At 39.6% G+C, this 12,738-nt stretch overlaps 1 protein-coding gene across 1 annotated transcript; it reads left to right on the top strand.

The window, feature by feature from the left end:
- The first annotated feature begins 2,623 nt into the window (after positions 1 to 2,623).
- On the top strand, positions 2,624 to 10,140 carry LOC107189453 (indole-3-acetaldehyde oxidase-like). Its single transcript, XM_015577988.1, has 25 exons — positions 2,624 to 2,649; positions 4,300 to 4,349; positions 4,429 to 4,609; positions 4,850 to 4,981; positions 5,051 to 5,207; positions 5,300 to 5,516; positions 5,585 to 5,805; positions 5,864 to 5,966; positions 6,041 to 6,168; positions 6,231 to 6,353; positions 6,425 to 6,592; positions 6,696 to 6,977; positions 7,058 to 7,162; positions 7,235 to 7,448; positions 7,519 to 7,702; positions 7,773 to 8,069; positions 8,146 to 8,228; positions 8,311 to 8,504; positions 8,590 to 8,748; positions 8,821 to 8,949; positions 9,024 to 9,154; positions 9,224 to 9,479; positions 9,548 to 9,644; positions 9,744 to 9,854; positions 9,934 to 10,140. Exons 1-25 carry the CDS (start codon positions 2,624 to 2,626, stop codon positions 9,999 to 10,001), a joined length of 3,816 nt encoding a protein of 1,271 aa, XP_015433474.1. The 3' UTR covers positions 10,002 to 10,140.
- Positions 10,141 to 12,738: the final 2,598 nt, after the last annotated feature.

The raw sequence follows: 12,738 nt of genomic DNA, 5'->3' as shown, positions 1-12,738 counted from the left end.
TGTTCTTCGATCACGGTACAATATAGATATTTCATTGATCCTGGATGATCCATACAGAAGATTATTTCAATTCACAATGATATCCGAATCTGGTAAGCTTTCAGTATGGGATTTATTGTACAGGGAGCTCCACATTAAGAAGGATTTAAATGATAATTGTTGTTGGTAGTGAAATTAAGCGAATAAAGAAAAAGAATTTGTTTCATCAGCCTCGAAGAGTATATTGTAAAACGAATACACTTATTTTATACCTCGTGTGTTGTCGTACGCGGTCTCACAGTAAAATTCCAACAAATAAAACCACACACACACACACACACACATTGTGTAAACTTACTGGTGATCGAGTGTAACAGGACAATATTACATATACATATATAAACGCATATTTTAACGAGAATCATAGGGCAGTAGCGATCTATGTAATTCTCCCTGTTGTAAGTTAGCGGAAGACGACACGATAAAAAAAGAAAAGAGAAGAACTAATGCTATGTATATCGAATCTTTCGTCGCCCTTGCTATTAACACGTTCAGTGCCGCCCGAGCAATTAAACATCTCATTCTTGTCGCTTGTTCTAATTATCGTACAGATTAGTGTATCAATTAGGGGCCCATTTATTGGTAAATAATTGCCGTCGTCACGCACTGCTTGCGAAATATGTAATGAAAGAATCGCCCAATCAGCCAAACCTGCAATGCCTGTTATAAAGTTTGATGCAAGATTTGCTATATGACAGCAAATTGGCTTTCGCAAACCTTGTTCCGGTTTTGCCCTCCAATTCGACATAGGTTATGTTGCAAGATTTTCTGCAAATTTGTAGTTTTAGAGAGAGATAGCGAGGGGCGTTGAACGTGTTAAGAGCGTCAGCCTGGAAAGGAACCCTGTAAAGTCGCTAGCGTTTAGCGGACATATTTTGTTTAACGAGAAAAGCACAGAGACATAGAGATGGGGGCAAACACCAGCCGAGTACAGTAAATTTTCGATGTGTGTTCGACTCCTCGACATCGACAAGGAGACGTCCCTAGCCCAGATAACACACGACGTTTAATGACGCCTTGAAGACGGCTTAAAGGCGCTTTAGATCTAAAATAGCCGTAAAATGGACGTCTTGAAGGCGTCATGTGCTATCTGGGAGGTATAACGCTGACTTTGCATTGAGCTCAGTGATGGAGCTTGGGATCCCGAAGCCAATCATGATTATTTCAGCTGCATATGGTTATTAGTTTATGAACTATTTAATGTTCACTAACGAGGAGCCTTCGAACACTTAGCGAGGATTTACTGTATATCGATGGTAGCCGTAGAGATGAAATTTTTTTTTTTTTTTTTTTTTTTTTTTTTTTTTTTTTTAGTAATATTACCCTCAGTTTCACACCGTTCTATGTACTACCTTCCTTCCGTCAGGACGTGTCTCTCTCTTTAACCCTCGGTAGTCGTGTAAATCGCGTAGAAATGTTCAAACGGGAAGAAAATGGTGTGTACATACCGAATCCGTAATTAATCAGTTGAGACGGCTATTAATTTACGGTTTCACTTTGTATCGATTATCATTGATATCATTACTGCGCTACGTGAATATGTTGTAACGATTATTATTGTAAACAATGAATGGCGTTTAATAGAGTATTTATTGACATTACTATTTGTGCTTGCGACAATGCATCCATTAAGTTCCTCCATATAATTCATTTCAACTGATACACATACGTATTTTCCAAACTGTATCAAGAAGAAGAAAATGGGTAGATTTTAGTGGACTATCTTCGTGAGGACAGTTAAACCTCCATTTCTTTATTTCACCAACACATACAGACAAGAGTGTTCGAAAGTGAGTTATATTTCGGATATTTACCTAATACTTTGAAGTTCAGGCAAACTGTTCGAATATTTCTTTTCAGGGCTATTACGAAGGTCACTCCAAGGAGCAGGAAGCTAATTATTATAAACAGATGTCCCCTTCTAATGCGACGCAGAAGATGTACAGTTGGTAACAAAAGTATTTGAACATCCTTTTTAAAATTGGTCCGAGTAACTCGAGTTGTTTTGTGAAATTAGGAACATTCTTAGTTATATTACTTATTAGTTAATATATACTTATTAAATTTTCATTATACCCTCAGATTAAAAAGTTGTAAAAAACGACCTTTACAATTTACTCCGCGATTCCGACCAATTGCATCTTTTTCAATTTTATTGTTACGCATCATTTAGTCAACTAATGTCCGTAACTTGACAGAAAAATTCAAATCATTTGGATCAACTTTTAAAATAGTTGTTCTATTTTAAAAGGTCTTTGAATACTTTTGTTATCCATTGTACGTACAAAGAATGTTGCTAAATAATTGGCTAGATCGTTGAAAATCTGCTGAGTGTGCATGTTTCAAGTGGCCTGGATAGATGATACAACATTTCTGTAACCATCCTTACAAGTGGTGGGAGGTCTAGATGTTGGAGTACAAAGAGGCAAGCTCTTATAGTGTATTACACTCGTGTTACTCCATCGGTGGAACTAGCTGTCACTGATAGTGTCTAGTTGTAAGTGCCGTATACCGTGCTTTCTCGATTTTTTCCTTTCGATTCTCCGTCTAAAAGTAGTTCGCACCAAACAACAGAGCAGCAAGCATGAACGGCGTGAAAGCAGAGACCGGGTGAGTTTTGACTTATTCGAAATCCAGCACTGTCAATGCAAGTAAAGATTCTTCGTTCGATCTCTGTACTCTCTTTGGCAATTTTAGAGTGAAAAGTTTGCCTTCATTAATCTTAGACACAAAGAAATAAAACAAAAAAGAAAAAATAGAAGTTGAAAATTGTGAAATAGGCATTGTTTGATCGATCCTGAAATGAAGCGATCACTGTTTGGGAGAGAGTTGCAGAAAATTCGGCCAGCTGGAGACATTGTTCTGATCCCCACTAACGTCGAAAATCCTTTCACTGATCGTGAAAGTTGATCGATTGCGACAGAACGGGGGAAACATTCTGCCGGTTGAACCGTAATTCATTTGGGGAAACGAAAGGAGTGTATATATATATTTTGAGTTTGTACAGAGATTCTATTTACTGAGAACAGGAAATTATTACTCGGTTCACAATCAAGCACGATAGATCGTGTTATCAATCGGTCTTCTAAAATTATACTTGAAGTGTGGTAAAAACTGCTTGCCTAATATTACGTAATCGCGGTACTTCAATTGACAAGTGGAATATTCCAGCTGGTATCGTCAAGAAATAATGTTATTGAAAATTGTACGTGATTCGTGCACTTGTTAAAAATCTGCCAAGTTACAAAACAATCTGTTCTGGAGGATCATAATATTGAGTTTTCATTTTTTTTCTCTTACAGGCTGAAGAGTCGTTGAGATAAGGAAAGATAATTGGTTCTCAGGAGGTGATTAGCTAGTATGATCGGAATGAATTGCCTGGAAGAACAAGGAATCCGTTCTGTAATTTTCGATAATGCGTTATTGCATGCTCAAGCTTTCGTTGGTTCCGTTGCCGAGGCTTGCAATCAAACCCGTTCAGATTAAACGTTAATACAGAGCATTATCGAGTTACATAACGATATTGTCGATTAATGCATCATCGTTCGATGTGATTTTCATAAAAACCGGATTCAACAATCGACTGTTAACTCCTACTTACCCGTAACGAGGATGAAAATACAGTCGCCCGTTAAATGGGCACTTAAGCCTCAGCCTGAACTTACCAATCATTCATATGCAGGGGATCTTCATATAATTTACGTATGCAAAACAGTCTGACTTCTCTTGGGTAGAAAATAATTCTTTCTTATAACGAGAGTGGAAGCTTTTTTAAAACTGAAAACTGGGCAGTAAACATTTTCAAACTATTTATCTTATCTATTATTAGACACCACATGTTTTGCAATGCCAATGCGATTGTAGGTGTAGACGTTGTGTTTTATGGCAGATTATATATCTGGTGAAGTTTTATCGGCAAACTAAACGATCATTCTGAAACGAAAATGTGAAGGATGTCGGTGATATATTGCATGAAATATCGTTGAAAAATTATGAAGACTCGCTATTAAAATTACTTTCCTTAATTTTGTAACTTTGTCCTAACTTAAACCCCTTAATCCTTAACTGGGCAAATCAAATTTTGCTGGAATTTCAATTAATCAAATAAGTTTTATATTTGCAGAAATATCCAACAACTAACAAATCGATTGAATTCTGATATAGAAACAAAGGGAATATAAACACTGCGCTGTTTGTTCTGTTATCTATGTATTGTGGTAACATTTCCACTGTCAAACTGATTGACATTTCTTGTTTCAGGGATACCAAGTCCTCGGTAGAGTTCACCATCAATGGAGTCCCGTATACCGGTACGTGTCCAAAGCTCTATCGCATGCACTTGAAAGTGAAAATTCGAAGACACACGGATTTACGCATAATTTTGTTTAGTTAAGGGTGACATACCATGCGGAACGTCCCTCAATGTCTTCATCAGGGACCACGCGAGGCTTCGTGGTACCAAAGCGATGTGCCACGAGGGTGGTTGTGGTGCATGCATTGTATCGGTGGTCGTCAAGGGCGTGACAATGTCCGTTAATTCTTGTCTGGTGCCGGTTTTGATCTGTAACGGGTAAGATAGAACAGATTTTTATCCATGATCCTTCTGGTCTTTGTAGTATATACAGCTCAGATAGCACATGATGCCTCGAAAACGTCCATTTTACGGCTGTTTTAGGTCTAGTCTTAGACATCGTGTGCTATCTGGGAAGCTAAGCAAAGTCTCGGCTTCGGGTCAAAAGCAAATTTATCAGAGGCTGAAAAGGCTCTAATGAAGAGGCTAATGAAACTTATTTTTCATTTTTAATTACAGTTGGGCCATTAAAACTATCGAGGGATTGGGTAACAAAAAAGATGGGTATCACGTGTTGCAAGCAAGTCTGGCCGAGAAGAATGGTTCCCAGTGTGGCTATTGTTCTCCAGGCATGGTAATGAACATGTACAGGTATGCTATCCCCATTTACCATTCTTGATTTCAAAGAGCAGATTCGATTAACTTGGTCGCCTTGCATAGTCTTTTGCAGACCAAGAAACTGACCATGAAGGAGATCGAGAATTCGTTTGGCAGTAATATCTGTCGGTGCACAGGTTACAGGCCAATCTTGGACACGTTTAAAGGCTTCGCTACTGACGCCCCCAAGGAGCTTGCCAAAGATATCCATGATATCGAGGTGGGAGACGATAAACTGCTTAAAGGAACTAAGAAAATGATTCTCCAGAATTTAAAGGAATTGATACTCTAATCAGTACTTTCCCTTGACAGGAGTTGTACAAGATCAAAACATGCAAGAAGACCGGTTTACCCTGCCAGAATGGTTGTAATACCTGCAGCACAGTTAATCAGACTACTGAGGCCAAGATCGACATGAAACTGGACGGTTCAGAGTTCCATAAAGTGCTCTCAGTTGACGATATGTTCGAAGTGTTTCAGAAAAATCCTACAGCCAGTTATGTTCTACACGGTGGTAACACTGCTCACGGTAAAGTGTTTACATTTTAATGTACAGATTACTTATAGATGTCGTCGATTATGGTATCTGTTTTGTAGGTGTCTATCGGTTAAAAGTACCCGACATGTACATCGACATAAACGATATTCCTGATTTGCGTCGTATAAGCAAAAACAACGATTCCTTGACCATCGGCGGCAACAACTCCCTCACAACGGCCATGGAAACCTTCAATGAGTACTCCAAGGAGCCGAAATTCGAGTATCTGCGACACCTGGCTAGTCACATCGATCTGATCGCCAGTGTTCCTGTTAGAAATGTATGTCTTAATTCGAATAATCAGTGAACGATATAACCACCCTGTTGATCGGTTCCAGATCGGAACACTAGCCGGGAATTTAATGATCAAGCATCAGTATCACGAATTTCCCTCGGATCTCTTCTTGATGCTCGAAACCGTAGGCGCCCAATTGCATATAGGTGAGCGAATTCGTTGGATCGGTGGTTTCAATCATGAATCTCGTTGGTTTCAATCTTATGAATTCTATGCACAGTGGAAGCTGGCGGTAGGAAGACAAGCGTGAATCTACTGAATTTCCTGAATATGGATATGAAACATAAAATTATATACAGTATAGCTTTACCGGCGCTCGGCAGCGAATACCATTACAGATCATTTAAGGTATTTAAAAATCATCGTTTTATCGAGCTCTCTGTGGGTAACATGAAAGAATTATTGAACAGATCATGCCGCGAGCTCAGAACGCTCATGCCCATGTGAACGGTGGCTTCCTGTTTAAATTGGACGGGACTGGAAAAGTACTAGAAGAACCAAACATTATATTCGGTGGAATACACAAAGAATTCGTGAGTAGAACTAAACTGTGCAGTGATGTAAGAGTGAAGGGGTATTATACCTCCAGGACTTAATATTTCAGCTGCACGCGGTAGACACTGAAAAGTTTTTCGTTGGGAAATCCATCTTGAACAAAGATGTCGTCAAAAATGCCATGGCGAAACTGGATAACGAATTAAATCCGGATCATGTGTTGCCTGATTATTCTCCTTCATTTAGGAAGACCCTTGCTGAAGGTCTTCTCTACAAGGTAATTATCCAGCGGTTCACGAATTAACTAAATTATTTTGTTCAGTGCAACACATCCATTTTATTGGTTCTTGTCAATCATTTGTAAAACGTCCATGGTTTAGTTCATTTTAAGCATCAAGCCAGAAAACTTGGATCCAAAACTACGTAGTGGAGGGTCCATTTTGGATCGTGGATTATCTTCGGGTAAACAGGATTTCGAGACGGATAAGAATCTGTGGCCGTTAAACAAACCCATTCCAAAGATGGAATCCGTGTACCAGACTTCCGGCGAAGCGCAGTACGTGAATGATATTCCTCCTCTCGCGAACGAAGTTTTCTGCGCGTTTGTTATTTCCACTGTGCCGAACGGGAAGGTCGCTAGCATCGATCCCTCCAATGCATTGGTACAGTCTTTTGACATTAGAACCAGTTAAAAATATTCTGCGGAGAAACTACACTCTGGAATCTTGGTACGGTTTTTTAGAAAATGAAAGGTGTCGTGGCGTTTTACTCCGCTAAGGATGTTCCTGGGAGGAATTTATTCATCAACAAAGACAATCAACAACAAATGTTGTCCTTCGATGAAGTGGTAAATGAAGCTAGAAATTAACGCTGTCTATATAAACTGCAGTCGGTACAAATACTCCATTGTATTTTGTAGTTGTTCGCCGATACGAGAATCGAATACGCTGGTCAGCCGGTGGGCATCATCGTCGCCGAGACTCACGCAATTGCGAACGAGGCAGCAGAGAAGGTGAATATCTCCTACATCGACGTATTAGAAGAGAATACGGTAATGTCCATAGAACAAGTTCTCGCCTCGAACGATCAGTCCAGATTGATGCAGACAGCTACATTGAAAGCTCAAAAGAAAGGTGATTTACCTTTCGTGTAAACATCTGTCGCGTACATCTTGTTGTACATTTCTAATGTTATACTATATAGGTAACAACGTGAAACATGTGATAAAAGGCGAGTTCTCTTGTGGCAGCCAGTACCATTACACCATGGAGCCGCAGTCTTGCGTCTGCATTCCAGTCGAGGATGGTTTGGACGTGTATCCATCGTCACAGTGGATGGACCTTGTTCAAACGTCCATAGCTGATTGCCTTGGTATAAAGGCAAATAGGTGAAGCATACACAGATACCATCAGACTTACTTACCTGCAGCCTTATGGCTAATTAATCGTTGGTTTCAGCGTGAACATCAACGTGAGGCGTCTGGGTGGTGCATACGGCGCAAAGATATCTCGTGCCTCATACGTGGCCTGTGCGTGCGCGTTGGCCTGCTACAAATTGAATCGACCAGCACGCTTTATAATGTCCATAGAGAGTAATATGAAAGTGTTGGGTAAACGGTACGACACTCGTCAAGAGTACGAGGTTGGCGTAGACGACAGTGGATATATTCAGTACTTGAACACGAAATACTGGCAAAACAGTGGCTGCAATTTCAACGACTTCCATGCATTCCTCACGATAGAACACGTCAAAAAGTCAGGCATAAATCATTTAGTATTGTTGGATAGTGACGATATATAGTTGATTATTTCCTTCTGTTGATGGTTGCAGCTGCTACGACACCAGCACCTGGTCAGGCGAAGGTTTCGAAGCCAGAACCGATACACCATCAAACACATATTGTCGAGCGCCATGTAAAGCTAGAAAAAGCCATAAAGCAAACATTTATTTCTTCTTGTTTGTTTTACCGTTATTAATGGGATATTTGTTTTGCAGCTTCCACGGAAGGTGTCGGCATGACGGAGTACTTGATGGAGCATGTTTCAAGAGTTGTTGGAAAAGATCCTTTGGAAGTGAAGTTATTGAATATGCATCCGGATCACAAAAGCATATTACAGCCAATGATAGAGGAACTGTCCAAAAATTCAGATTATGAGACGAGGAAGACAGCTGTGGAAACATTTAACAATGTGAGATTACATTTTTTGTTACATGCTTCTGGTAAGCTCGTGTAAACTGATTTGTTGATTGAACTATATTGTCATAATTGATTAGGAAAATCGATGGAAGAAGAAGGGAATCTCTGTAGTACCAGTTATGTATCCTATGATGTATTGGGGACAGTTTAATGCACACGTTGTAATCTATGGCAGGGATGGCACCGTTTCTGTTACACATGGCGGTATTGAGTGTGGCCAGGGTATTAATACAAAGGTACGAGAAATAAAACAAATAGATAAAATATGCGTAACGAAGAATTATCTTTTGATAAGTTTCTCTTGGTAGGTAGCTCAAGTAGCAGCGCACGTCTTGGGAATCGACTTGTCACTGGTGACTGTTAAACCAAGCAACAATTTGACGGCTCCAAACAATTCTGTCACCGGTGGTAGCATTACCAGCGAGACTTGCGCATTTGTAAGCAGTTGTTCTATGTGTACCTAAGGTATGGTGATTGTAATATTTTTCAATCACGCCTGGCACAATTGTAGGCAACCATGAAGGCTTGCCAAGAATTGTTGAAGAGGCTGGAACCTATCAAAAAGGAGCTAACGAATCCTACCTGGCAACAATTAGTGCTCGCAGCTACTCTGAAGGACGTGGATTTATGCGCGCGTTACATGTATATTTCTAATAATTATTCATAATAATTGCACGCTTTGCATGTGATTATTCGTTACGCATTCTTTAGGTGTACCGCACAGTCTGAGGGTGTGCATAATTATCATGTATACGGAGTCGCAATAGCGGAAGTTGAAGTCGACGTATTAACCGGACAACATATTGTGCACAGAGTAGACTTAATGGAAGACGCTGGAGTTAGTCTGAATCCAGAAATAGACTTGGGACAGATAGAGGGTGCCTTCGTTATGGGACTTGGATACTGGACTTCAGAAGACTTAATTTATGATCCAAGAACTGGTCAACTAACGAATTATCGAACTTGGGTTTGTATTTAATAATGCGTTGTTACTTCCTATACGGAACACGACTTCATGCAATATTTCTGTCATAGAATTACAAACCACCCGGTGCAAAAGACATTCCTGCCGATTTTCGGATTTACATTCGTCGAAATGCGCCTAATCCATTGTTTGTCCTTCGATCGAAAAGTTAGTTAATTATCACACTACAGTCAATTAAGCAATTCAATATTTTGTCTTAAGTAATAAATGTTCTGAGCGTATTTGTTAATGATGTGTGTATTACAGTAACTGGTGAACCGCCTCTCTGTATGAGTTGTGTAGTGCCACTTGCAATTCGCAATGCACTTAATTCGGCAAGAAAAGATGCTGGAAATAACGATCCATGGTATCGGTTGGGTAGGTGTAATAGAATTTATATTATCTTTCGAATTTTTTAATTTCTTTGCATTACGATAACCATCAACTATCTTTGCAGATGGTCCTGTTACTACAGAAAAGATTTTACTAAACAGCTTAACGAAGAAGGAGCAAATGGTGCTTTAAGATAATAGTAAAGTTTTCCTCTTAAATAAAATATGATACTGTCTTATGATACTTTAACCCTGAAACAGATTTTACGAAATAGCTTAATTAAGAAAAGGTGGATGGTGCTTTAAGATAAGAGTAGGGTTTTTTTTCTCAAATGAAATATGATAATGTTGTTTGATACTTGAATCCTGAAACCATAGTTCATCCAATCCTTAGTTTTTCGTAGATAATTCCCCAAAAATGCAATAAACAGATCTGCATTCAATAAAGTTGAAGTAAACAATATAGACATAAAAATAACGCGTACAGATTACGATTCAACATTCATTGTAACGATTTCAGAAATAGTATTTACGTAGTGAATTGTGGTTGTTCATTACGAAACATTTAAATTCGTGTGAGTTTCCCGGATATTTTAATTCGCAATAAATTACCCAAGATGCTCAGCGTGTTTGCACAGTAGCTGAGCTAAATTATTCGAACCTTATTTAAAGCAGATGTAAAGGATATATTGGGATATTTTAATAAATTATCCAAAAGTAATATTTACACATTAATCGCAAATGTCGTAACTGTGTTTGAACATTTCTGTTATAGATTTAACTACGCGAATGTAATTCACATTACTACGCATCTGAGTTGGAGTTGCGCAGTGGGAGAATTTGCGTGTAATGCGCAGGACACACAAGTAGGACGACAGTCCGCGCGCGGCATTCGTTGAGTGAGGTTGTGGTTGCTTGATTTCCGTCCTAGTATCAGATTAATGTTGTTTCTAGTGATTAAACCGGTGTGAAGTGTCAAGATCCATCATTGACACCTCCAAGTATTTGTCTACGATACAAGGAAACGTGTAGGGTGCACGTCATGGCTATGGAAACCATCGAGGAATACCATCGGTGAGTGACGCTCTCCAAATCTTGACTTTCCACGTTCCATTTTTATGTAATTACAACACAATGGTTCATATAATCTTGAATTTTATGGTCACAATAGCCAAGGCATATCGTTTCAAAGTGTTGAAACATTTGTACGTTTAAATGAGTGTTACTCCTGTTAAATATTATTTCTGGTCGTTATTGGTACGCATTCGAAATGACACATAGTCGCCATCTAGGCCCGCCTAACATTTAACGGTTAAAAATTTTTTAGAGAGTTGAATTTACAAACGTTTACTTTTTATATTTGAGCAATTACAATTTTCTATTCTCTTCGGGTTTAAAATGTCGTAATTTTATAGAATATACCGCATATATTTCTGATCCAAAAATGTCGCAGTGAATAACTTATGAGCTACGAAACAATGTTCTAATAGAACTTACTATATTAATGAAATGAAACCTTATAATTGGCATCGAATTCCTACAGACAGTTAGCCCATTCTTTTCTGTTTGTAAACATTGGGATTCAGTAGAGAACCATTTAAAATTTCTTTATTAGAATAGTGGGTGGGAAAGATGGCGGCAAATTCAAATATTTGAATGTTCTGTATCGTAGCTGCAAAGGAATACATAGAACTTTTGGGATCCATGTATGATCCAGAAACCGTTCGGTTCCTTTCCTAGGGTTTCGTTCTCCATATCGAACAATCCTCTGCCCTGTTCGATCATCTCCGCTTTTATTCTCCAAGCTGTCTGCTATTTTTAAGCGTCAGTCACGCACACAGTCTTGGATCTAACGGTTACGAGGCTTCGTCAAAGCGATTTTCTCGCGGATACTGTGCTCGATCGAAATCAGATCATTGAATCTTCTATCCTCTTATATATTCCCCCCGAATACCCGATACTTTATGCAATCCCAGTTACCTTGTCTTTCATTGTAAATCAAAATTGGACCGTTTTGATTTCCATTCAGCGACATTTTCTTTTGCGGAAGTGTGTTTGCTCGTCGAAATTTTCACACTTATCGACAAATACGGTTATCGGTCGAAACATTTATCGACCGATGCTCTGTCGGTCAATACACTTATCGACTCGGTACTAATTCCTCAGTTACCGACGGATCTGTAATCATTCGAAGGCTCTGAAGGTTCCGGTTTATCAGGCGAGATGGCGTCGTGCGTGTCTCGTGAAAATCTTCGCGTAACCGATGCCACCTCGAGCACTTTTACCTTCGAGTGAAACGCCATGTTAAATAGGTTACGTCCCCGCGAAGAATGTCTCGTGACCGTCCGATTATTACCGAGCACGAGAGCACACGATGGAACGGGTTTCATAAAAACCTGGCGTTTCCGTTTGTCGATGGAAATTAACCGCCGCCCGACCGTGACGTGTTCTCGCGTTTGACGTCACGGTGCGTCTGCACACGGTAATCAAGTAAAATTGATTGGATTAATCCGCGGCAATAAAATTAATTTCGCCGTGGATGCACGCGCGTCGAAATTAACGGCAGAGGCTGTTTTAATGTGCACGATGTTAAATGGGCGCGCAGGTGACGTCACCAGAGTTCCTCCGGTTTCGTTGGAAACCTGTTCGAACTGGAATCAACCGATAGCGTATCATAGCTTTTTTTTGTCTCTCCATAAGGTCCGACGATTCGAGAAACATTCTTTTTTTTTTCTCTCGATCTCGCCCGTTGAGTCCGTTACTCCGTTATACGCTGGAAATAACTTTTCGTCTGAAATTCATTTATTTATCCTTTTAAAAGTACATGAATTATCGGAGCGTGGTACGGAGCCAGAAGATATAATCGAGGAAGGGGATTTCGCGAATTTTTCTTGGCAGAAAGTATTTTGAGGTTCGGGAACGACGCGTGC

This window comes from Dufourea novaeangliae, unplaced genomic scaffold, assembly GCF_001272555.1.
Source record: "Dufourea novaeangliae isolate 0120121106 unplaced genomic scaffold, ASM127255v1 scaffold163, whole genome shotgun sequence".
Classification (NCBI taxonomy): Eukaryota; Metazoa; Arthropoda; class Insecta; order Hymenoptera; family Halictidae; genus Dufourea; species Dufourea novaeangliae.
This window is presented reverse-complemented; position numbering and strand designations above follow the sequence as displayed.